The 27,705-nt window shown below is 37.4% G+C and overlaps 1 protein-coding gene across 1 annotated transcript in view; it reads right to left on the bottom strand.

Moving 5' to 3' along the window:
* Positions 1–95: 95 nt before the first annotated feature.
* PRDM5 (PR/SET domain 5) overlaps positions 96–27,705 on the bottom strand; it is a 199,892-nt gene continuing 172,282 nt past the window's right edge. The window contains 2 exon segments of the mRNA XM_087437677.1: positions 96–4,843; positions 18,004–18,108. Coding sequence (XP_087293803.1) covers positions 4,679–4,843; positions 18,004–18,108 — 270 coding nt within the window. The 3' untranslated portion in view covers positions 96–4,678.

Here is a 27,705-nt window from a genome sequence, read left to right as displayed (position 1 = left end):
TCCAAAGGAGGCTAGACGAGACTGTGGGAGAGACAGGACAAATTCATCATCACAGACTGAAAAGCACACAGCATTGTCAGACAGGATAAGAAATGTGAAATCTTACCATACGTTGTTTATTAGAAACATATCTAAAATTTACATATACTCACAGAAAGTCTCTAGCAGAAGAAGGGGAAAAAAAAGATATGCCAGCAAACATTATGTAAAAGATGTCAGCCAAAATTAACGTTAAGGAAAAGAGCATTATTTGATGTTTTCCAAGAACACAAAACAAAAAAATGAAGTAAGAAATGATTCAGGTGTCCACTGGGAGCTGGGATTCTTTTCATTTTTACACTATTTTGCAAAGGCAAATGGATTCTTCTATGCTTTCTAAGTGTAATTAATTCCTAGTAGGTCTATAGTGTTTCTTGTCAGAAACTGATATTTTATATGAACTCCTTTATATTAATTTAGATGATCAAGTTTCAGTGGTCCTATGACCTTTCTCAATTTTCAGTATATGAATTATCAACATTACTTAAAATCTTAGATTAGTTTCCTCCTGCCATGTAATATACCAAGGTGGCATGGACCCAAGGAATAAAAACTTATTCTAATTGCCTAAATGTTTGCAGGATTAGGAAATTAAATATGCCATCAAATATCTAGGCAGCCTATTTTGTAACAAATATAAACATTTGTTTTATAGTATCGTGTTAAGCATTTTTTAAAAAAGGAAGAAAATAAACTTGGACACTGGATCAGCAGCACCATTTTAGTAGAAGACAGCTGTTGCATTCTATACTATTTCATGTGCCTAGGAAATTAAGAATATTCTGAGATGGCTCAGACTGAAGGCTCCAGAGTTAATTTTTTATTCTGTCATATACCAAGTTAACAATCTCGGGCCTGATAACAGTTTTGAGCCCACGGTACCCAAGGCTGTGAGAGAGAGCTCCAAAGGAATCCTGAGAAATCACAGTTAAATGAACACATCATTTCTCAATCCACTACTGGGAGACTCATGATGACGATGACTTTTTCCATCAGGGAAAGCTCACCAGATTGGGGCAACACCAAAATGATGAAACACCACTTTTTAAACAAGAAATACCTAAAATATTAGCGGTAACTTGTATCATCCTTAAAATATATTTGCGAACGTCAGGATATTTTTGCTCAGAGATGTTACTATAAATCAGGATTCTTTTGTTCTTAGTGATGTTCCTTTTCTCGTGTTGTTTACTTGTGACCGCGAATGAGACGAGAAGTAAGGAAGGGGTTCTCTCTTATGGCCCTGAGACAAACCTTGCTCAACTTGAGAGATATTTTCCAGATCTAGAAATGCTTACGTGTAAACTATAAAAGCATGAGGCATGGGAGTAATGGCAATTATATTTTTCTCTCATCAAAAACAACTTTAAAACATTCATTTGGATTTTACTATAGAACCATGCTAGTTATAATTCTTTAGTAAAATATAATGCTAACACCAATTGTGGCAGTGATTTACATAGATTTATAACAAAATAAAAAGGCTATTGAAGTTCTGCTATATTTACAAATGCTACATTTATGTATACGCAAATCAGCCTCAATATTAATGGTAAAACCTTAGGGTTTTAAAGAGGCACATTTCCTCTACTTACACACCTCCACCCATTCACAACCCCAAGACAAGTTTTCACAAGCAACGTTTAGATTTGGGAAGAAAAAAGTAATTATTTCCAGGACCTATCCTCTCTCCTTCCCTCCCCATCCAGCTTTGGAAGAGGTGGCAACACAAAAATGCCAATGCACAAACCAAGGTTGGAAGATCCATGTTCCCACCCACCCAGTGAGAGGGCTGCAAAAACGCAGGAGAGCTTTGAGCAAAGTAATGCACTTGCATGTATAAGCATCGCATAAAAGTGCTCTCTTACAGACAGACAGACACACAGAGCATATAAGAAATATGTATTTTAAAGTTAAAGCATTTTAACTATTCTGTGTAACCCCAAGAAAGAATCACCAATGAATACTTTTATGCTGCATCTGTTGATCATGAGTAATCAATAAAAGCTTCTATATGGCCAACAACAACCAAAAAAGAAGAAAGAAAAGGAAAGGAAAATAACGTGAGCCAGTGATTATGAAACAAGAAGGAATTCAAGATATACAAATATCTTGAATGTTAATACACAAAGATAAAAATTATGAAAGGATATCTGAACCTACCTGTATTACTGTATCATTGAACACCTCTTAAAATGACTTAGCCCTGACTTCATGGGCCCCTGAGAGTCTGGCCTTTTCCCAAGCAAGTACTTGAGGCACAATCTTTTACAGCAGGAAAGAAGGGAAAGACACTTCAAAGAGGGTACCTATACTCCAGCTTGCTTATAAGATTTTTCCTCTTTGACTACCTATTTATGTTCTTAATTTCTCAAACATAAAAAAAATCAGTTCTCATCTTTTGTTGTGACTACGTGATTTAAAATTTGCAGCACACAAATGCTAACATGTCTGAAATGCTCATAAATAATCATCTTTTGGATAAAAGGTTACAGCACATAAATAGTCTTCTAAGGACCTGCTTTGGTCTCAGTGCGTTGAAAAGAAAGCACGGTGTACAGTAGGTCTTCCTACACCATTTTTTAAAGTCTTCCTTGCCTACAAACCTTCAGGCTGATAAGGCCCAGCACGTCTTCCTCATCAGTTTACTCCACGGCATGGCCACAACATGGCTTCAAGGGTAATTTCCCCAGCAGCCCTGAAAATTGTGAGTCACTGAGATTACACAAAATTGGTATTTGGCTTCCTTTCAAGTTTCACATTCATCACATAATCGGGATATGAAGCATCCCTCATAGAGAAGGCAGCACCCAAAGGAATGAGCAGAACGTGTTTAAATAATACACACTACTAAATTTTACAGCTGTCCTTTTATATTCGAATGATATTAAGCACACTGTCATGTTAAATTGAAAACATTTTAGATCTAAAAATATACTGTAGAAACAAATGACATAGTGAGAAACAAGACCAAAATCTATTTTTATAAAATACAATCTATAATTTCAGATACAAAATGCTACATATAACCATACTTAGATATCATCTAAATTATAATCTGGGGATTTATATTTTTTAAAGTTATCTCTGGTAAGTTTCAAATTTAGTATTTTTATAGAGTTTAAATATCTATACTGAATCTTTATGTTTCTTTTAAAAACTAGAACTGAGCATGAATATAATTCTAAAACAAGATTCCTGGCTTCAAAGAACTGTGTCTTCAGATAACCCTTCTCCTTAAATCATCAGAACCAAATATCTTCCTTAAAATTATACTTCCTCTCTTCTGAGTGGGCTCCACATAGAGAATGTCATGATTCGGGCTTCATTTTAATTTTTTTCTGGTTTTTGGATTCCTCTATGCTATGCTGACATCACCTTTACATTTTATCATATCTTCTCCCTAAACAAGCTGTTCATTGTGTTGCTCTCCAGTATTTTACTGAAATAGAACCTAAAGGAAGAAATTATGCTTCTTGCTTCAATTTCCCTTAAGCTTCAGTGATAATTTCAATCATAACAATTGCCAGGTTTGTATTTTTTATTCTGGATTCCTAATTACATAGGATGATTGAGGGTAATTTAAAAGTGTTTCAGAATCACCTATTGCCAAGATTCTGGAAAACGTCTTTTGCAAAACAGAATGTTAATGCTCTGAGGACTCCATTATATCTGCACTAGCACGTTCTGTGCACTTTTATGGAATGAGAGGGGAAAGGGCTGGGTTCCTCATAACTAATATTGTAATGCCACTATTGTCCTGCCACTCTGTCAGCCAACAAACATTGAGAACATATTCTGTTTCAATTTTTAGTTGTATATATTTGTATACTGCTAATTTCTAAAGATAACCAGTATAAACTCAGGAGGACCAGCTTGATGAATATTTAAGTGTTAGGGTCACACTGATGTAGATCTTATAAAAGTACTCCAGACCATGAATGAAGAGAGGAAATACTGTTTCCTAAGAATTTCCTAAAATGAGCAATACTTCAAGAGATGTTTTAGTTCTTAAACACCTCCTTATTTTAAACTAACCTGTTGTAGGGAGCTATTAAATACGATCTGCTTTTGGTCTGTTTCATAAAATAGCAAGTTTTATACCGTTTTCATGCTTGAGACGTTGAAAACTCCTGCCCTTATCCTTATCTGCAATGAGATAGTTGGCTATCTTGATTTCTTCCTGACTAAATCAGTAATAACCAGTTTCAATAACCAGCATATGCACATGCACACACACGGACACACACACACACACACGGATGGGCACAAAAACACACACACACGGTTAACAATAAAATAAAAAGGCCTCATAGGAAGTATGTTAATAAACTTCTTTACAGAGAGATGGCCAAGAAGGACAGCCAGGACTCCTTTTTCCATTTTTATAAGACAGAGCACAAGCAGAATTTTGCAAGGCTACAAAGTTTTTTTTTTTTCCCATTTGTACCATTTCTTGGTAAAAGTAGGGGTTTTTTTTTCTTTTGTCTATGCATCTACAGACTCTAAAGGTAGGCAAGTAAGAACTGTGAGACCAGTGAATTGCTCTTGGCTATTTCTGCTATGCTAATCAGGTGAGAGAAATCTGGGTTTCATATTAGGAGCCCTTCTGAATGGTTCAACTCCTTTACAGCTACCATTAGCTGTCAGCTTCGCCATGGATATTGTCCATGTGCACTTTGAGGTAGTCATTCCTTGTAAACTTCTTATGGCAAAATTGGCATTCTGCCAGCGGACGATTGGGATTATGAGTCATCTTGTGTCGGATCAGCATTTTCTTCAAGCTAAAAGCCAAGTCACAAACCTAGAAAAGACCCAAAGATACCAATCATATTATACTGAAAAACCTGAGGATACACCAATTTATCATTTATATAATACACATTATGCAAACTCCTATTATAAAGTATGTACTGACAAGCATAAGAACAAAAAGTGCTCTTGAAATAAATGGAATTTAACACTCAAATTAAAGGGTAAGGAAAATTAATTAGAGTTCCCAAGAGTTGTTTGCATTTATTGTGTGTCCTCTGCACCCAACTGCCCTCCCCACCCCCAACCACCCCCAGCTGCTGTATTTAAACATCTCTAGAGAAACAACTCCCTGGAAACAATATCTTTCTCACCATAATGGGTTGTATTGACAATTTCATATAAAACTTCCTAAACAAAACTGCCTTATGGTCTAGATGGCATCTCTCTATCTGGCATAAATGGTACAAGACATTTCTCACCAGTGATCCATTCAATTTAGTTCCACTTTTGAAGTAAAAGATTAACACTAATTTAAGCACCCTAAGTAGAAGTTTATTACCCACTATTCCAATTTTTTACTTCTTCTTATATATACTTCATTTAACTAAGTTAAACTAAGTTTAACAAGTTTACTTCACAAACCTCTGCTCTATCGCCACCTGGCTCAACACACATTAAACAGCCCAATGATTAAAAATATTGAATTAACAGAGAAGATGTAAGGCATAATTAATCAGGTCATAAAAGGAAATGAAATGGAATTCTTTTAATACCAAATTTTCCTTCAAAGTTGGGTGTTATTCACAAAAATTCCATTTACATGAAACTCTTCTTTGTAAAATAAGGCTTACTTAAATAATGTGAAAATACCATGAAAAATGTAAAGAATATAATGAAAGAGGAAATGGCTTGTAAAAATACTGGAAAGGAAGCTGAAGTTCTGAACAAGGTGAGGCTTGTGAAAATACTACAGCAAATAAAAAATTTGCTCTCTCTCTTTATGGGGGAAGGAGGATTTACATTCACAGCAACAAGAAACTCAGAAAGGCACAGGCCCCTAATATGGTAAGGAGAGGGAGTAATCCAATAATGATATATTTCCATATATACACAAGTAGCAGCGTAGTGATAGAAAGAAAATAAGCCTTGGAGTTTGCTATGGACTGGATGTTTGTGACCCTGAAAAATTCATATGTTAAAGCCCTAATCCTCAATGTGACAGTATTTGGAGGGGGAGCCTTTGGGAGATAATTAGGTTTAGATGAGGTCGTGAGAGTGGAGCCCCCAGGATAGGATAGCACCCTTATAAAAATAGGAAGAGACACAGATGTCTCTCTCTCTGCATGCACACACCAAGGAAGGCCATGTGAGAACATGAGCAGGAAGAGGGCCCTCACCAAGAACTCGACAGACTGGCACCCTGAGCCAGATCCAGGAAGGCAGGGATCTTTGTTTGTCTTGTTCACTCATATATCCTAAGGGGTAAGACAGTGCCTATAGAATGAGCACTCAATAAGTATTTACTGAATTAACCAACTTGGGTTTGAATTCTGATTCTATCACTTACTAAGGAAGTTTAAATGGACAAACTATGCCTCTTAATTTCAATTCCCTCACCTGTAAAATCACCATAAAGATAGTTATCTCACAAGATTAATACAAAGATTAAAGGAGGTAATCTATGTAAATGGATGTTATATTGCAGACACTCAATAAATGTTAGTGCCTATTTTTTCTCTTTTATATTCTCTGGCAAGAAGAATCATCAGTAGATTTGAAAAAAGAAACTAACGTTAATAAGAGGAAGCCAACAGCCACCATAGGTGGATTCGAGAGAGAACGTACCTATTCTACAGAGTAGCAGTCTATTCTACAGAGTAGTAGTAACACACAAGTGATTTTGCAAGCAAATAGGATAGTTTTCCAGAACAAACACAATGCATCCAATCAATCTGAGGAGAGGATATTTTTCTTTTGAAATAACTTTGTAAACATGAGCTTTGTAATCATAATTAAAAATGACTATATACCTTTAAAGCCACTGAAAAACAAAGCCAAGTCCTTGTAGAAAAGTCAGGGGATAAAAGGGAAAGACCCAGAAACATGAAAGAGCATAAAATGCAATGACAGACTACATTATATATGAGTTATGATAACTGATATAGAAGTATAAAGTACCTTTTTCAAAGACAAGACTCTGAAATTAGGGTAAAAAGGAAAATGCAAACACATGCTGTTCTCACGAAATATACTTAAAACTCACACACCCAAACATAATTTAAAAAGGGGGGGTCAGAATGTGCATAAACGTGTGCAAAGTGACGCTGATGGGAGTATAAACTGGTACTGAGTAGCCCTTCCTCAAAAGCATCTTGGAAAGATAGAGAGTATCAGTACTAGTGTTAGTATTTTCACAAGCCTTAAAAGAACCAGGAGTGCCACTTGTATGAATATCTCCTAGTTGAAGATGTATATACAAGATGTTCATCCAGAATTATTTATAAAAGTGAAGCACTACCAACGACTGACTTGCCCAGTCAAAGTTAATGGGTATGTTCATTTTGATATAAACAGATGAGAAAATACTTTTTAGCTGTTAAAAAAGATCATACTTTGAAAAATTTTTAAAAGCAAGAGAAAATCTAAAGGGAAGAAAGAGTAATGAGATGTAATGCATAATTTAATCTACAATATTGAAATAAAGATTGTAACTGTATCTGTATAAGTAAGTCTATGAGGAAAATGTCAACAGATGAACATTAATATTAGCTGACGTTAGTTGGGAAATTCGGGATTAATTTCTGTCTTCATTCTATTCTGTATTTCCTAATTTTTCAGGAACAAAAAAGTAAGCTTTTATAATTAGAAAGCAAATATCATTTTGGAATAAAAAAATAGTTGGTTGCATGAAAGTTCCATGTCCTCTTCCATCCATACCTCAAGCCCACCTCCATCACACTTCTGTCTTGAGTGTTCTACCCCTCCAAACTGCTCTGATAGGTCTCCACATAGCTAAAGCGAATGGGGCCTCTTGAATCTTCTCTTGACTTCTCAGCATCATTGACATACCTGACCACTTCCTCCTGCCTTTCCTTTGGCTTCTGCAATGACCTGCTCTCCTTGTTTTCCTTCCACTTTTCTGGTATTTTGCCCTCCATTTTCTTGTACAGCCTCCTCCTCCATCCTAACCTTGAAGTTGGGATCTCAGTGCCTGTTCCTTAGCCCTCTTCTCCATTCCCTAGGTATTTTCTCCCTTGGTGATCTTAACCACATCCATGCCTTTTGTTACTATTAATATGGAGATCACTTCCAAATGTCTCTTGCTCATCCAGTCCTCTCTTCTCATCTCCACAGTGGAGTATCTAACTGCCCACTCGGACAGCTCACTGGTACTCCAAATTTAATATGTTGAAAATGGAACTAAGCATCTTTGTCTCCCAAATCTAATTCTCAAAAAAAGTTCTGCCATTCACCTGGCACTTGCTGCAAATCTGGCAGTCCACTTTGACCCAGTGTCTCCCTCATCCCCACCTCGCCTAATCAACTACCACTGCTTCCTTGTACACATTTCTCCTTGTACAAACGTCTTCCTCTCCACTGCCACGTATGACCTAAATGAAAAGCACTATCTGCCTAAACCACTGCTTCTCTATCATAAGAAAATGTTCAGCATACATCTATTATCTGCATTTTTAAATAAAATATACCATGTGCGCTAATGTATTTATATATTGTATTAAAGATAAACAAAATTTTACGAGAATGTGAAAAAGATGAAATAAACAATGGGTTAATAATAATGACTTCATATTTTCACTACGCAATATTTTAAGATATATATTTAGAGTCAGAGTCATCTTTAACAAAAATACAGGCAAATACATACTTTAAATGTCTTCTTCATAATTACAATTTTTTGGCTTCCTTCTTTCCAGATACGATGGTGTCATTATTTTTTTATCTCAAATTGTTACTGACTGATAGTATTAACTCTGCCATTTTCTTTTTGTTACCTTGTTTGTATTATTAACATTATTTTCAATCTGCGGTTTCTATATAGGCCTCTTTTAAGCCACATGTACAGGATTACTTTATTTAAAAACAGATAACAGAATCATGTCTCCACTTAACTGAGAACACATAAAATGCAATCCTAACAATGCACTGAAAACAAACAAGTGACTTGGGATTGTCAGCCAACATCATTACCATGGAACTGCCACTCTTCCCTCAGATCGCGTTTAGTTCTATACGTCACAAGAGACCAGCTGACAACGGCCAAGTAAAGACACCAAAGTCAAGCCCTCCACTCAGTGATAATAAAGGTTAATTTTGTTCTTATTTTTAAAATACACAATCAGCAGGAATCAAAGTTGTAATCCTTCCTTCCCACATCCCAGTGGATGTCTTGTATGCCTCCTGGGATGTGCAGCTCCTCACTCTGGAAACCAAAGCCTAGACTAGTGCAACAGTCAACTTGAGGGTTCTCAGATAGGGGTGGTACAATTTCCCCTCCCTGCAGGAAATGTCTGGAATTGTGAGGGGTGCTTACTTGTCCTGATGAATGGTGGGTGCTGCTTGCATTTTGTATAGGGGCAAGGATGCAAATACTCTGTTCATGTGTGTGACAATCTTGCACAATGCCAAAAGGGGCCAGTTGATAAATATTCTCTCTGTATTCATTTTCATCCCCTCTGTCCATGTTCCACACAGCAGTGTGAAGGATTTTTTAAAAATACAAATGTCACATTGTTACCTAAAATTCTTTCATGGATCCTTACTGCTTTTAGGGTAACTCACTGAGCTCTGGCCAAACCAATGAGCTTCCTGTAGGCTCTTGAAGACACCAGGGTCTTCCTGCCTCAGTACTTCCTCACTTCTCTCTATCTAGCTTCCTCCTGCTCATTCCTCGGGGAAGCCCACCTGACCTGTCTGCTAGGAGCAGTCCTCTGTTAATGCTCTCATAGTAGCCTTTACTTTTCCTTCATAACACTTACCTTGAATATAATTAATTATGTGTGATTGTTTTTATATACATCTCCTTACTAGTAGAAGGAACATGAGGGAAAGAGTAGTCATTCCATAAATATTCGTTGGGTTAAAGAAAGAATGAAAGGTAGATAGATGATTGCTAGATGGATAAAATTCCTATGAGTAATATAAGTACCCCAAAGGCTGTGGAACAACTCAGAAGAAATCAAAGAAGATGTCTATAAAGATTATTTTTAAAGAATTCTAAATTGTTTTTATAAGTATAAATATAATCTGTGATTATAAATAAGATAGAATTAAAATTTATCCCCCATTTTCTATTTCCCTGGCCCCTTCTCTAGGCCTCACATAAAAATGAGCAACAGATGCCAAATTCTTCAATGGCTACCCATTGAAATTATATTCAGAATAAATTCCTTAACGTGGCTGAAAGGCCACCAATTCGCTCTCCAAGGACACCTTGTGCTCCTCCTCCTCTCTCTCTGTGCTCCCGCTCCTGTCTTATTGCTCCTAAAACCCCCTGCTCTTTCCCACCTACAGGCCTTGATTTACGCTCTTCCCCGTGCCTGGACTTCTCTTTTCTCCACAGCTGACTCCTTCTCATCTTTCAGGTTACTTACAGTCACTCTCTCAGAGAATTCTTCCCTAACTACTCTTTCACTCTCCTCATTTTGTTTTCCCTTTCCGAGGCTTTATCATAAAATGCAGCTAGATATTTATTCATGTTCATTTGTTTAATGTCTATACTCCACAAGAACCATGAGTTCTATGAGGGGAGGGGACGTGGCATCTTGTTCACTGTTTTATTTCAGTGTCTGGCACTGGGACGAGGTTCAAGGGCTAACATGAGCTTTCACTATGTGCCAGGAACCACGCTTAGCAATTTCTAAGCATTAATGTATTCAATCCTCACAACCACCCTTTTAGGTAATATTAGTACTATTATCCCCATTTTATAGAGGAAAACTGACACACACACTTCTATGTCTCAACCAGTTTGCCCAAGGTCACAGAGTTAGGAATTGGTTTCCAGGATTTACATCCAGGAAGTCTGGATTCAGAGTCTATCCCACCCCACCAAGGAACAACTATTACTAAAGGCTCTAAATTCAAACAGAGATATGTGAGCCGACCGTACTTTTTCCATTTGCCTGGCTGACACCATATTTAAGAAATAAAAACCTCTTTGAAAAAATAAAGGAGGGTCTCAGACAGTTCAGCTCACCAGTGTGTTGTGAGGGATGCAAAGTCCAAGTCCATTTACATGGCCACCATGGGAAAATTACAGCAGTGGAAGCTGGAGAAATGGAAGGGAAGTTGAGCAAGATGCTGAAGTCATTGACAATGCCTCTGAATTAAGGAGACCTAGAAGCTCCACACAGGAGATGGGATGGGAACAATCCAACACATTGTTGAATAGGGGCCAGTGGAGAGGATTAAATGTCAGTAGAGAGTAGCTGATGTCACAGTTGTGAAGCTGACAACCTAGACATTAAAAGCTATGTTTTCATGAACTTAAAGGCAGTCATTAAGAGACTTCAAACTGATGCTCTGAATAAATCAGGCAAATCCTAGGACATCTGTAGTCATTTTAAAAACAGGAGAGAACAAGAAAGAGTTCAAATAGTGCTATAGGGACGCTTCTTTTTCTTTCTTTCTACCTGTGATTCTCATCCAACCCTTCAACCTTCTCTAACTTAGTATTAATTCACATGCCAAAGAATGGGAAAATATTTATTCTTACTCTAGGCTGGAGGTAAACTGATTTTGTTTTAAAATAAATGAAGCAACATATTTAACAGAAAGTACCTTGAGAGATAAGAATTAGAATTCTATACAACTATCTTCAGTGAACAAATATTTATCAAACACAATATTCCCCACTTCAGTTAGGAACAAAGTGACAAAGTGCACTCTGTCCTGCCCTGTGGAGTCCACAGTCTTAAGGAGAAATATTTGTAATGTCATGAACGCAGTGCTAAGAGAGGCAGAGAGGAGAGAGAAATCAACTCTGCCTGGATGCACGAGGTCTATCATGGCCTAAGTGGGGAAGGACATTCCAGGGAGAGGGAAGAAGGTGTGCAAAGGGCAGAGGTGTGAAGAGCAAGGCTCGTGTGGGAAAGTGAAAACAGCTCACTAAGGCTGAAGACTAGATGCCATTAGAGAAATAACTTGAAAAAGAAATAAGAGTTGAAGGCTGGAGCCAAATCTTGGAGATCCTGGTGATCATAATAAGAAACCGGAAGTATACTCTGCAAATGGTGGGAATTCGTCACAGGATTCTAAATAGAGATTGAAACAAAAATATCATTTAGTCAGCAAGCTAGAGAGTATGGAACTGGAGTCAAGGAGGCCAATACTATTGTTCCACTCCAAGCCAGAAATGATCTGGACATGAACTAAGACAGTGGTCATTAACTCATTTATTCATTCTTTTAAAAATATTCATTGAATGCTTCTTATATGCCAGGCATTGTTCTAGGCCTGGGGATAGAGCAATGACTAATAAAGAAAAAACTCTGTTGTCATGGAGCTTACCACAGATATCATTAAACAAACAAATATGTAATATTTCAGGTAGATATAAGTGCCATGAAGAAGAAGAATATGGGGTGAGGGTTAAGAAAGCAACGGAAATAAGAGAGAAAGTAATTTGAGCAGAGAACTGAAAGAAGCACAGAAGCAGGCCATAAAGATCCCTGAGAAGGGTGTTCCAGGCCAGCGAAACAGCAAATACAAAGACCTAATCATAGCAGTACACTTAGTGGGTCTGAAGAAAGCAAGGAAGCCATGTGGTCAGAGTGAGGTGGAGGGTGGTGGTGACATCAGGGAGGCTGGGGTAGGGGGCTGGGGGTAAAAATCATGTGGAGACTTTAAGACCATGATAAAACTTTGGTTTTCACTCTAAATGAGATGAACAGTCATTGGGGGGTTTAAGCAAATGAGTATAATTCATATTATATATATATCTGACTCAGGTTCTAGAAAGATCACTCTGAGTGACAAGTTTAGGAGAGACTGTTGGGAGCAAAGACAGAAGGAGAGAGATCAATTAAGAAGCTATTGCATTATTCCAGGAGACTAAGATGGTAGCTGTAGAGGTGTGAGAAGTGTTCAGATTCTCAATTTATTTTAAATGTCGAGCCAATCAGATTTGCTACTGGATCGGATGTAGGGAGTAGAGAAACTGAAGAGTGAAGGTGGCAATGAAATTTAGAGAACGTGACAGGCTTGAGAAATATATAGAAGCAAAGAGTGTTAACGAATTCTGGACTGAGAGAAAGCTGCATGGGTGTGAACCCTAGAATCCTGACTTGGCCAGTTATAAGTGGTGCACAACAGGCAAGTCACTCAACCTCAGTGAGCCTCAGTTGCTTCATACAGGTGGAAATATCACCTATATATTTCTGGGTTGTAGTGAAGATCAGAGAGAATATATACAAACTGTGGATCACTGTGTCTTTCCCACAATAGAAGCTCAACTAGATGATGCTATTGGTCACGGCTTAGGGAAAAAGAGGTGTCTGGCATGAGGCTCATACCTTTGCTTTGGGTTATTCGGAGATGGCGGAGTCCTCAGAGAGATGAGTAGTTGAAGGGAACACGTTGAGTAATCAAGAAGGTTAGGGAGGCCATGATTTCACTTTGGAATATAGGAGAGATGTCTTACAGGCAGCTCAAAATATCTGCCTAGAGTTCAGAAGAGAGATCTAGGTACGAGAAAGAGAGATTTGGAAGTCATCGCCATATGGATAGTAGCTAAAGATACTGAAAGTTCAACAGGTATGGCATGCTGGGTAGCTGCACGGCATGGGATGACGGGGCCTAGGGGTTAGAGCAGTGCTCATGAGAGAAGCGGCATTTGGGAAAAATTGCGAAGAACTGAAACAGATATATAGCAATTTTTTCTGCACGATTTTTCTCAAATGCCATTCAAATGCCACTCAAATGTTGTGTGTGTGTGTGTGTGTACATGCATATATATATGCCAGAGAGTGGGAACAGGATATGAAGAGGACTTTCTAGACAGAGGGAATAGGGTATGCAAGCCACATGGAACAAGGTACAGAGATGTAAAACAGCGTCACTGCTTCAGGAAACTCGAAGCGTTAGTACAAACAAAATGCAGAGTACTGGCAGATTAGAGATTATTAAGACATAAAATAATAAGAACTGACAAAGACCAGAATAATTTTCAGTCAAGTAAAAAGGTGGATTTTATCCTATAGATTGTGAGAAGCTATCACAGAGAAGCACCTGATTGGGTTTACACTGAAAAAGTCACATTGGGACATTACTACTGACCCCACAGAAATAAAAAGGATTATAAGAGAATACTATGAACTGTATGCCAACAAATTAGATAACCTAGATGAAATGGACAAATTCCTGGAAGCACACAAATTAACAAAATTGACTAAAGAATAAACAGAAAAACTCAAAAAACAAGTAAAGAGATTGAATCAAATAAAAAACCTCCCCAAAAAGAAAAGTCTAGATAGTTTTACTGATGAATTCTACCAAACATTTAAAGAAGAATTAACACTAATCCTCTCTAACTCTCCCCAAAAATAGAAGATAAGGGAACACTTTCTAACTCATTCCATGAGGCCAGCATTACCTTGATATCAAAACCAGACAAAGATATTACAAAGAAAGAAAACTACAGACCAATATCCCTTATGAATATAGATGCAAAAATCTTCAAACAAACAAACAACAAACAAAGAACCCTAACAAGCCAAATCTAAAAGCATATTAAAAGGATTATAAGCCACGACCAAGTGAGATTTATCCCAGGACTGCAATGGTAGTTCAACATAAAAAAATCAAACAATGTAATACAGAACAAAAGAAAAAAAACGGATCATCTCAAGTGAGGCAGAGAAGCATTTGACAAAATCCAACACCCTGTCTTGATAAAAATACTCAGAAAACTAGGATAGAAAGGAACTTCCTCAACATAATAAAGGGCGTTTATGATTAATGCCACAGCTACCAGCATATTCGGTGATGAAAGACCGAAAAATAATGCAAAAGAATGGACCCTTACGTCACACCATATACTAAAAAAATTAACTCAAAATGGATCAAAGACCTAAATGTAAGAGCTAAAATTATAGAACTCCTAGGAAAAAAAAGTAAGGGTAAATCTTCATGACCTTGAACTTGGCAAAGGATTCTTAGATATGACACCAAAAGCAAAAGGAGAAAAAGAAAAGAACAGATAAATTGGACTTCATCAACACTGAAAAGTTTTGTGCATCAAAGGATATTATCAAGAAAGTGAAAAGACAATCTACAGTATGAGAGAAAATATTTGCATAACATATATCTGATAAGTGTCTAGTATCCAGAATATATAAAGAACTCTTACACTCACTCAACAACAAAAAGACAAACAACACAATTTTAAAATGGGCAAAGGACTTGAACAGACATTTATCCAAAGAAGATACACCAATGGCCAAGAAACAAGTAGATGGAAAGATGCTCAACATCATTAATCATTTGGGAAATGTAAATCAAAACCACAATGAGATACCATTTCACATCCACTAAGATGAATATAATTTTTAAAAATGGAAAGTAACAAGTGTTGAATGTGGAGAAATTGGAATCTTTGTGCATTGTTGGTAGGAATGTAAAATGGTGCAACTACTGTGAAAAATAGTATGGTAGTTCCTCAAAAATTCAAACATAGGGGCTGGCCTGGTGGCGTAGCAGTTAAGTTCGCACGCTCCGCTTCGGCGGCCCAGAGTTCTCAGGTTCGGATCCTGGGGGCAGACCTACGCACCACTCACCAAGCCATGTTGTGGCAGCGTCTCATATAAAGTAGGGGAAAATAGGCATGTATGTTAGCCCAGGGTCAATCTTCCTCAGCAAGAAGAGGAGGATTGGCAACAGATGTTAGCTCAGGGCTAATCTTCCTCACAAAAAAAAAAAAAGTCAAACACAGAATTGCCATATGACACAGCAATTCTACTCTGAGATATATACCCCAAAGAACTGAAAACAGGTACTCAAATACTTCTACATGTTCTGTTTGTCACAGCACTATTCATAATAGTAGAAACAACTCAAATGTTCATCAAGGGATGAATGGATAAAGTGAAGGGATTCCATACACAATGGAATATGTATGTATTCCATTACACTGGAATATCATTCAGCTGTAAGAAGGAATGATGTACTAGAAGCTACAATGTAGATGACCCTTGAAAACAAGCTACGTGAAAGAAGCCAGTGACAAAAGGTCACATACTGTATGATTCATTTATATGAAATACCTAGAATAGGTAAATCTATAGAAATGAAAGCAGATTGGTGGTTCCAGGGTCTGGGGAAAGTAGGGGATAACTGTTTAATGGGTATGAAATTTTATTTGGGGATAATAAAAAAATGTTCTGGACCAGACAGAGGTGATGGTTGCACAACATTGTCAATGTACTAAATGCCACTGAATTGTTCACTTTAAAATGGTTAATTTTATGTTGTGTGCATTTCATCTCAATTTAAAAAAAACACCACCTTGGCAGGATGGGGAACACATACATTGGAGATTGGATGTGATAAGAAACAGTGAGGGTCCAGGCTATGCACCACTAGTGGGAATGGAAACTGAGAGAAAGCGATGGATTTGAGGGCTATTAAGGAAGGAGATAGATTGAAAGTGGGGTGAGAAAGAATGACTTCTATCTGGAATGAGTAGGTTAAGAGGACAAGATTTTGGAACAAAGACAGCCAGTTCTCTACTGAGCAGGCTGCATTTCAGGGAAGTTTTGGAGGCGTTAAACTTGGATCTCTGCTCAATAAACCAGTCTGGGCCGCAGATAACGATCAGAGAGAAGTAAACGGGATAGAGGTAGATAGAAAAAGAATCATGTTTCTAACATTATTGTTCTTAAAAAATAACATCATGATCCAGTTTATCTAAGGAAGTAGTCAACAAAAATTTTCAGCATAAATAAAAGTCGGGTTGAGTGTGACAGTAGGAAGATGTCCAAATACAGTTAATATTTAATTTTTATTTCCTACCAGTTATTTGTGTAGTTGTACAATTAAATAATCTAAACAGGTTTTGCCTTGATGAAAATGCTTCCAATAAAAGCACCAATGAATTAAACCAACTGAAAGGATTAAGCTGGGGGCTGGACCCCTCGCTCAGGATAGAGCTATAGACATGTACATTTCTTTCTCTACAAGAAGTTCTCTCTTTAAAGAAGTCCACTGTTGATAGGGGCATTTTATGAGTAGGCCCACTAGGAGAACACTGTTGCCTTAACCCTACACCACAGTTTCACAGAAGGACAAGGAAAACATCTTGCACTTGTGAGTTTCCTTTCACATGGACTGCTTATCCCATGCCTTGTCCATTGGGATATGTCAATGGGACTGCATACTTGAGTTTCCCCTCAACATTTAAAGAGAATCCTGTACTATGCAATTTCACAAATTACAACTTTAATATTTCTTCTTACATTGAGCTACATTAATACTCTTTTTGCTATTTTTGTGTTAGAAATAAGCATCCAACTGTTTTCCCTAACATCTGTGTCAATTTTCTGTCAATTACCAATCTTACACAGGAGAACAGGGACATGGTTCATTGAGGAACTAATTTTTTTCCTATATTAATCAATGCTCAGATGAATTTTACTGACAATGTAGTATTTTTTTCCTTTCATAAATAATGTAAACAACTATGTTGATAATTACATTTCAATTCAAATATCATAAACAGAAAATCTAAACAATTAGCAGTAGGGTTATTTAAACAAAGGAGTTTATGCATGTTTTAGAAATTCATTGTCTGGCTTTTACAAAATAAATAATATCTATGACCAGTTAAATCTTTGGTTTAACTGTCATTAACCTGTCAAAGACTTGGGCAGACACATGAAAGCTGCCTCAAATCATCATGCATTTACACCTTGGAAGAATATCTCAATGGCATTAAAACAGGGTGCAAGCATATCTTAAAGAAAATCAGAGTTTATTTGCTGCCAGTAAACCAGGATGAATAAAATCACTACAATGTGTTACATGGATTATGTAATCAAAAAGTATAAACAGCACAAGACATTAATAGACACAGACCAGCACCACAAAACACACACACTCATACATACACAGACGCACAGGTGTGCACACACACACACACACCCCTCCTGTTACAGGAGGACACTAGGAAAAGAAAAGAGAAGCCAAACTCACATCACACTGGAAAGGCTTCTCTCCGGTGTGCGTCCTCTTGTGCTCATCTAGCCCTCGCTTCTGGCTGAAGGCCTTGCTGCACTCTGAGCACTTGTATGGCTTCTCCTGCAGTCAATGAAAAGAGACAACCATGACTTCAAGTGAATGCACAGTCCTCTCATGAAGGTGGATGTGTGGGGGTATTTTATCTAGTTCTGCAGGGTGCTGCAGCAAATTCACAGGGGTGCTATGAGTTCTTTTAAATTTTCAGGGGAAACAGCAATACTCAACATTTGTGGGACAGTCTGAAAACTACCGGCTCAAGGTAGTTCTCAGTTCCAACATTAGATTACGCTACATTTCTTTCCATGAAGTCCTATCTCTGCAAAGCTGGATTCTGAATGCTTGCTGTGATCTAACTACTTGATGAACTGAACTCTTAGGTTTGCTTTTGGTCTTGAGATGCCATAAAAATTTAGTGAGATACTAAGGCCATCATGGACCAAGAAAGTCTGGGTCCCCAGATTTGATGGTGCAAATTGTTTACTGTTTTGCAGGGATTCCTGGGAATGAAAAGTTCAGAACCAAATTTTCAACAGAGTGTGGGGGCTAAGTTTAAAAAGCTAGAGCTCAATTGTGATTTAAGTATTTTCATTTCTGTTGTCCAATTTTTTTTGCTAGGTAGGATATTCTTTTATAAAATCTAAACCACTTTTTCAAATGAGGCAATATTTTATTGTTGGTCACAGACACTTAAGAAAAAGAAATATGTCCATAGGAAAAAAATGGACTACTACTTAGCAATAAAAAAGACAAAATTGTGCCATTTGTGATAACTTGGATGGACCTTGAGGGTATTATGCTAAGTGAAACAGTCAGACAGAGAAAGACAAATACCATATGATTTCACTCATATGTGGAAGATAAACAAACAAACACATAGATAAGCAGAACAGACTAGTGGTTACCAGAGAAGAGGGTAGGAGGATGGCGAAAGGGGAAAAGGCACATATGTATGGTGATGGATAAAAACTCGACTGTTGGTGGTGAACATGACGCAGTCTAAACAGAAACTGAAATATAATAATGTACACCTGAAATTTACACAATGTTATAAGCCAACATGACCTTAATAACATTATTTTTTTAAAAAAAGTAAAACTGTCCAAATTCCTTAGCTATCTTTGATACCAGGAACTTACAGCACCATCTTTTTAGCTTGGAATGAACTGCAAAATAAATTAATTAACACTGTTCCATTAAAACAGCTGGTCAGTTATTAAATAGCGCATTGATAAAAAGATTTGTTTAGGGCCGGCCCCGTGGCTTGGTGGTTAAGTGAGCGCGCTCCGATGCTGGTGGCCCGGGTTCGGATCCCGGGTGCGCACCGAGGCACCACTTGTCTATCCTGAGGCCGAGTCCCACATACAGCAACTAGAAGGATGTGCAGCTATGGCATACAACTATCTACTGAGGCTTTGGGGGGAAAAAATAAATAAATAAAATCTTTAAAAAAAAAAAAAAGATTAGATTAAACTAAACTTGCAACGAGTTTTTTAAAAAAACATACCTTCAAAAATATTGCTGTAAACACTTTTTTGGATTAAGGTAGTGTGTATATGTTTTTAATTTCATGTTATATAGGCAAGTTCTATTTATATTTTCTCCTTAGTGTTTAAAAGAATATAAAAATTTCAGACTTACAAAACGATATGAAAATAACAAAACAGAAATACGTGTGCCCACTAGCTAGCTGAAGAAATCAAACATTACCAGCACAGGTGTACTCACCAATGCACCCACCACCCGCTAACTGCAGCACCCTCCCACCTCCTCAGAGATGCCCACTGCCCTGGATGTGGGGCTGACCATTCCCTTGCCTTTCTCTCTATTTTTACTGCATATGTACGGATGGATCGCTAAGCAAGACAGTATTATTTTGTCTTTTAAAATTATGTAAACAGTATCCTATGGCATATATTTTCTGTGAGTTCTTTTGAACTTATTTTTGCTCAACATGATCTTTATGAGCTCCTAGTTTGCTCTTTCATTTTGTGAACACATGTAACTCCTACTTATTCATTTTTAATGCTGTATAGTGTTACATTCAATGGCTATACCATAATTTGCCTATATACATTCTCTAGTGATGGATAGTTAAGTTTTTTCCAATTTTCCACTCTTACCAATAATGTTGCTCTGAATATTCTTGTACATGTATACTTGAACACAGAGGAATGTAATTCTCTACAGTATGTGTATCTAGAAGTGTGACTGCACTTTCAATTTTTCTAGGAATGGCCCAATAGCTCTACAAAGTGAATAAACCATTTAGGGGCCGGCCCCGTGGCTTAGCAGTTAAGTGCGCGCGCTCCGCTGCTGGCGGCCCGGGGTTTGGATCCCGAGCGCGCACCGACGCACCGCTTCTCCGGTCATGCTGAGGCCGCGTCCCACATACAGCAACTAGAAGGTTGTGCAGCTATGACATGCAGCTATCTGCTGGGGCTTTGGGGGGAAAAATAAATAAATAAAATCTTTAAAAAAAAAAAAAAAAACTATTTTACACTCCAAAATCCAGTGTATTCTTGTAATTCTATCACCGTATTTTACAAATTTTGAGACTCTCATTAGATACATGATGAGTGCATGTAAGTTGAAAACTATTACGTTCCTGGAAAATAGGACATTCTATCTTCTCAAAGTGACCTTCCTTATCTGTAATAATCTTTTTTACCTTAAAATTATTTTGGTCTGAATATAGCTATAAAAGCTTTTTAAAATTAGTATTTGCTGGGGAGTGGGGGAATTGGGGAGATGTTGGTCAAAGGGTACAAATTTGCTGTTAGAAGATGAATAAGTGCTGGAGATCTAATGCACAGCATTGTGATTATAGTTAACAATACTGTGGTATACACTTCAAACTTAAGAGCCTAGATCTTAAATATTCTCACCACAAAAAAGAAATGATAATTACATGATCCGATGGAGGCGTTAGCTAACACCATGGCGGTGATCACACTGCAGTATATAAATGGATCAAATCAACACGCTGCACACCTTAAAGTTATACAATGTTATATGTCAATTATATCTCAGTTTTTAAAAAGAGGTAAAAAAATAAATAAAATAAAATTAGTATTTGCCTGGTATATCCACCTTTTTACTTTGAAATAGTTTATATGCTTATATATGAGGAGCATTTCTTATAAACAGCTTACAACTGGGTTTTTTTAATCCAAACTTGTATCACTTTTTTTAAGACAGCAAGTTTTGCTTCTTAATATTTAATTATTATAATAGAATATAATTAGTATCATTTATTTAATATTTATTGTTATTAATAATATATTTGAATATATTTATTAAATATATTATTAAATTATATGCAAATAATTTGACTAATATATTTGAATATATTTCTAACATTATATTTTATGCGTTGTTTTTGTCTTGCTTGTTTTCTAGGTTTTTTTCCCCCTGTATTTTGCATGTTTTGGAGTGAACATTTTCCCCTGTATTATTATAGAAGTTATGAACTCTATTTCTATCCTTTTAGTGGTTATCCTTAATTTTTTACCATGTACATTTAACACAATCTAAATATTTTCCTTTCTACTGAGTAACATAACCTGTAGAATACTCCCGTCTTGTTATGTGTAGCAGTATCTGTATCTTGATTTTTAATACCCAGTATGGAATCATTATTATTTTATATAATTAGTGTGGTTTAGCTTTACACACGTTTAACAATTTCTTTACTTTTCATGCTTTCTTACATATCTGATCTTCCAAGGATCTGCTGATGGTAAATTCTGTTTTTATTTGATTGAAAACGACTTTGTTTCTCATTTGTTGTTGAATGAAAGTCTACAAAACCAATTTGATGTATAATAAACTCTATTTTTCATGTCTCTTTACCTCTCTTTACCTTTTCCATCTCTTTGTATTTCACTCTATGCAATTTCTTTAGAATCAGTTGATCAGTTCTCTTCAGGTGTGAATAATGTGCTACTCAATGGGATCATTTGAGTTTTTAATTTATATTACCATATTTTTAATTTCTAGAAGTTTATTTTTTTTGTTCTTTTCAATTCTGCTTAATTTTTTGATACAATCTTGTTTTCTACTCATGTTGCTCATGCCTATTTAAAAAATACTCTAGGCATTTATATACTTTTCTTTATCTGATAAATCATTATCTTAAGTTTTTTGGAAGTCTAGTTCTGCTATTTGTGGTTTCTCCTGTCTCCTGCTCATGGCTTTTGTTTCCTTGGGTATTTCTGGAATTTAGAATCAGGAGCTCATATTTGGTGGTCTTATCTCTTAAAATTCTGTGACCCCTGGGTTGAGGTAAGTCCCTCCAGACGGCCTTTGTGTTTGCTTCTGCCAGGCACTGTGGGAAGCTATCAATCAAAGACAATTTTAAGTTTATTTCTTGCCTTAGGTTTTTCTGGTCAGGCAAGTATTTTACGTCTAAACTCTAAACACACTCGAGGAAAGGACTGTGGTTGCAAAGTCTAAGGAGAACTCTTTCCCTAGCCAGCAATTACTCCCAGACAGTTAACATCCCGAGCATCTCTGTTTGCCAAAGGTAGATTACTTCCAGTCCCTGATTTCATTTTGAACATAGCCTTTCGAGGGTCCCAGCATTATGGTGAGATCTGGTTCCCTCTTGCCCTATAATCTGAGCCCAGAGCTTGTCTCCTTTTCCGTCACCATTAAAACCAAGTCTTGAGTTTACTGATACTGGCAACACCCTGCAAGGTGTGGCATCCTCAACTTGACTCACTCTGGCGTTTGCCTTCAGTTTTGTTTGTTGGATCCTGGAGATTACTGTTATTTTTTTTACAAGTTCAGATATTTGATGTTTATTTTATTTAGCATTGACAGGTGTTTTGCATAGGGCCTCTTTTCCAGGATATGGAGTCTACCATATTGTCAGAAATGGAAGTCACTATACATATAATTTTCAAGACGTAAAAAAGTGTATTTTAAATTTCTGTTCACAGTCAACAGAAAAAAAATAATCCCATTTTCTTGGCAGTGCAAGAAATATGATGCTTACTGCTTTTCCTCTCTAATCTAAATAAACACAATCTCTTTTTACATATTGCATTACCTTTGGCACCTATTATTTCTTCAAATATTGCCTAGTTTTAAAAAAAACTTGAAAAAGAAAATGTAGTTCCAAGTATTTAGATCAGAAATTTCTTAGAGTTGCTGGGACTGTTTATTAGGCTTTTATTATATCCAAGCGTTTTATGTAGTATATATTACACATTTTAAGTCATTAGCTGGATCTAACTAGAGACAAAATGATTAGGTTCTTGATTAATTCTGTTTCTGAATGATTACACAGTTTAGCTGACAAATAGCTTGTCCTTTGTCATCATAACTGGGGAACCATTACTAAATGGAGGCAATCTATTTGTCAAATTGTGTAATCTATCAAAGGCAGAGTTAATCAGTAGTCTAATAAGTTCAGCTTTAATCAAACAGCATTTCGCAGAATTCACTCAGTAGGTCGGGTTTACAGAGCTCTATGCCCTGCACCTCGTGATGCAGCTTTTAATAAAAAGTCATATCTTTGTGCTGTTAATGCCCATCTATATAGAAGAAGAGTAACTTCAAATTTTATATTTTTTGCCATCAAAAACTGAAATAAGAAATCTCAACATCATCTGAGAGGGCTCTATAGAAACAAAGTCACTTTTTAAAATAAATTTTGGAGGGATCTGAATGTTGAAGTTCTTTGAATAGAAATTTATCGGAGCTTCTTCTTAGTTTAGCTAAGGATTGTTTGCCAGGAGGTAAACAAGCATGCACCCCTATTACGCAGACGACCAAAGACAAGGACAGATCATGGGCAGATTATCTACACGCCGCAGGTAGGTAGTCCGAAGATTCCCTACAGTTGTTTTCATATTAAGCCACAATTGAAGAGAAACAGAAAATATAACAAATGAGCTTTTTCCCCTGTAGTCAGAGGTCAAGGTAAGCGGTGTCAAGAAGTCACAGAATGATGGTCAATAAATGTTCCTTCATAACCATGGTAGCCTGACCCCAATAAAATTAAGAAAGAAAAATCAGTAAGCAATTGAGAGGAAACACCCAGACTAGCGAGCGTGCTAAGGACTGTCAGAACCTGCGGTATTGTGAACATATATAACGCAGCTTGCTTAGGAGAGGGTTCACCTTGTGAGCAAAACACTGGCTCCTCGGTTGTTCTATCTTACATGAATACACTTGACGGACAAACTTTTTCTTCATTTGTCTTGCTCAAAGGCATAACAAGGCCAGAGCGTCTGCGCTGTTAACGAAATAACTTCCATGTGAGCAGCTTGGATATCAAATACAATTTGAGAGAAGAAACTCACCAAAGAGGAATCAGATGTAGAAACAAGTCTCTCTCTCTCTCTCACTCACACATACACACAACTGCGTTAGGATATAAAAGTTACGTTTTGTTCCAAATTAATTTCATTTGATTACTTTTCCTAGACTAAAGTATTTTATAGCTATTAATATTTGCCCTATTAGAATTCAGAAAAATGATGGCTTTTGATGGATGATCATTTCCCAGTTCTAAATTTAAAAGAAAACTTTAAAAACCTCATGAGGCAGAGACTTGGTATGAATTTCCTAAATATGAAATTTCTAAATAAACAGAAATTTTATGAATTTCCAGTTTCCCATTTTCTCAGTGCTACAGTGGTTGACTTTCTCTCGTTGGACATACTACAAACTTTGGCAGAGATGAAATGGGCAACTTGTAACTAAAAGGGCTGTATTATATTTTTAAAGGATTTGGGGCAAAGTCATTTAACCTTCAGACTTTTCCATCTGCAAAACGTCTCACAATTTCCCAAGTGGAATATGAGCCTCAAGTGTAAGGAAAGATCACACACAGACACTCTTAGACTCTTTCCAGCCTGCACCCTGGCAAGACCCATTTGCCAAACCTTCCTTAGACAAGGCCCAGAGCAGCAGAAGCCCTCCACTGTGGCCCAGAGCAGGGTTTCTCAACCTTAGCACTACCGATATTTAGGGCCAGACAATTCTTTGTTTTGGGGAGCTGTCCTGTGCACCCACTAGACGTCAGTAGTATACTCCTTTCCCCGCCACCCTCAAGTTGTGATGACTCAAAATATCCCCAGACACTGCCAAATGTCCCGAGGGGTAAAATCACAGAAGCACTGTACACAAGAGTGCTTCTCGAACTATCTGTAGTGAAAGATCATGTTTTCCCCAATGTGTTGCTAACTGATACTTTTGTAAAATATAATAAAAATGAATTGCTAAAAAAATGACCATGCACTTAGATGTGCAGCAATGCCAAAATGCTCTAAGTTCTAAACACTTCCTCACAATTTCTGTACTTACCTCGTCACAGCAGAAACAAAAGCACTTGTGGGTTGTATTATTCTTTGAGCCACACTTGGACTAGCACTGGTCTAGAATAAACATGTCTTTGATCACAGGATGTCCATGATTCAATTTTATCACCATCTAGGTGAAGAAATTCTTAAAACACCTTATATAAAGGATATCTATCATCAGAATTACACCTAAACCTTGAATTAAATATCATCTTAATATTAGATATAAAACTTCCAAGTTTTATGGTTGGGATTAGTGGGGAGGTTATAAATGGAAAAATAATTCTTATTGAACCTGGGTGAAGGTACATGGAGATTCATTATCCTATTGTCTGTGCCCCTGTAGGTTTGAAATTTTCCTTCCAAAAAGTTAAAAGAAATTTAAAAAAAAATTCCTTTCCTGTTATTCTAAAACTTAAAACATCACCATTCTCTTTCCGCTTCAAAGATCTTGTCTTTTTTTAGGGGAACCATCTCTGATATGAGGAAGATGGACTGTGCAAACATTAATCCGTCTCAGAAGTCAGAAACACTGTCTCAGAAAGGCCTGCTCAGAGACGACTCAGTGCTCCAGTGACTGGGCCTGCTGGCAGCCACAGAAACGCAGCCTGGTAAGCCGCTCCCCTCTCCCAGCCCAGCGTGCGCAGGTTGTTCACTCAGACGTGTCCAGAGCAGGCGTTTCCTGTGCTCTTGTATAACGGGGTCATCCATTTAACTGAGTCAGCATCTGTACCTCACATGACAGATCCTCTGAGAATAAAAGAGAGCTCCAGGCAGCATGCTGAGGTGGCACTGACCACGGACCAGAGGTCAGCCTTCACGTGTGCCCCTCAGTGTGGCAGAGACTGTGAAGCCCATGCTGATATTTCCAGGCTTTTTCATGCTCCTAGGAGCCAGCTAATTCTCAGTAAGACTGGCTTTGTGGCCAAAAGATGGCTACCTGGTTCCATAAAACATCCAATTCACAACAGACCGGCAGGAGGAATCAGAGGAGGGTTTGCGCGTGTGGCCCCACGGGTCACTATTACACACAGCTAAGGGGACAGATCTACAGCCCACAGGACAGCATGCCATATATCTATTAGTGCCTCTTAATGGCCCCATTTCTGCAAGTGCACGTGCCACCAGCTGCATACAATCAAAATGTACCGAGTTCCCCTCTAATGAGGAGCCTTGCCTAGAAAACTTCTTTTACAGATGTTTATAGCTTTTGTGGCTTTGTATTCACCGTCTTATTTTTATAGCCGATGTGATCTTTCAACATATGACAAAACATACCTGTGGCCTAGTAAACAAGGCACCAAAAAATTATAACTCTTAGGGAGACCTACAGAAAGCTAGGGGAATATTTAAGGCAGGTTTCTACATAACACATCCATAATTGGTTTTGCATTGCAGCTAATGGAAAACACTTTCTATAAACTGGAAAATGAATTGCACAATTCACATCTAGAAAACTAAAATAAGCACAGTAAATAGAATATAATTTTTATATTAGAGTGTTGTATACAGACTTGAAATAGACACAGGAGGCACTCAGTCCCTTTTTAATTAATCCACTCTTGAGGCCCACAGAATAATGTGTATAAGAGAAATGGCTGGAAGAAAGTCCTATCATGAGCACAGAGGTGACAGAAGAGCTTGTCTGGCATAAAGCAAAGAATCACCCAAACTAGTTCAAAAATCTTGTTTTCGTGGGGCTCCAAGGGTGACACACACCGGTCCATTTGGAAGAGTAAGGTAAGCCGACCAAACCAAACTTTCCCTCATGCTCTCCTAATCTCTAGCCAGTGGATTTCAGCCCTGCCTGCACATTTCAATCACCACCGGGGAATCTTTTTAAAAATATTGATGACTGGGCCCCACCCCAGAGAGGCCGATTTAACTGGTCCGGGCTCCCAAGGTTCTAATGCACAACCAGGAAGGAAAACTTCTGATCTGTTCACATCCTCTCAAGTAATAATTGTGATAATAATACTAACTACAACAACAGCAACGATAACTTCTAGTTCTCCTCCTCCTCCTATTACTTTCCCACCATGGCACTACTGCGCATGTTAAGAGACTGCCTATCTCATGCTGGCTGGCACAGCGCTAGGAACTTTTAAGGATTTTTTTTTTTCCATTTAATTGTGAAGCAATGCTGCAAATCTGGTATGGCTATTCTCACATTGCAGATGAAGAAACATAAATTTAAAAATATGACCAAGGTTACACAATCAATAGAGAGGGTAGAACTCAAAATAAGGCACTCATACTCCAAGGCCTGTGTCTGTAGTGACCTGGTGGCTTCCCACCCACCCACACCCCTTCCCTTTTCTCCATTGTCTTTGCTGGCAGAACT

The sequence above is a fragment of the Ceratotherium simum genome, chromosome 12 (assembly GCF_057802395.1).
Source record: "Ceratotherium simum simum isolate JZ-2026a chromosome 12, ASM5780239v1, whole genome shotgun sequence".
Taxonomy (NCBI): Eukaryota; Metazoa; Chordata; class Mammalia; order Perissodactyla; family Rhinocerotidae; genus Ceratotherium; species Ceratotherium simum.
The sequence above is the reverse complement of the archived record's forward strand: the minus strand, read 5'-3'. Positions and strand labels throughout refer to the sequence as shown.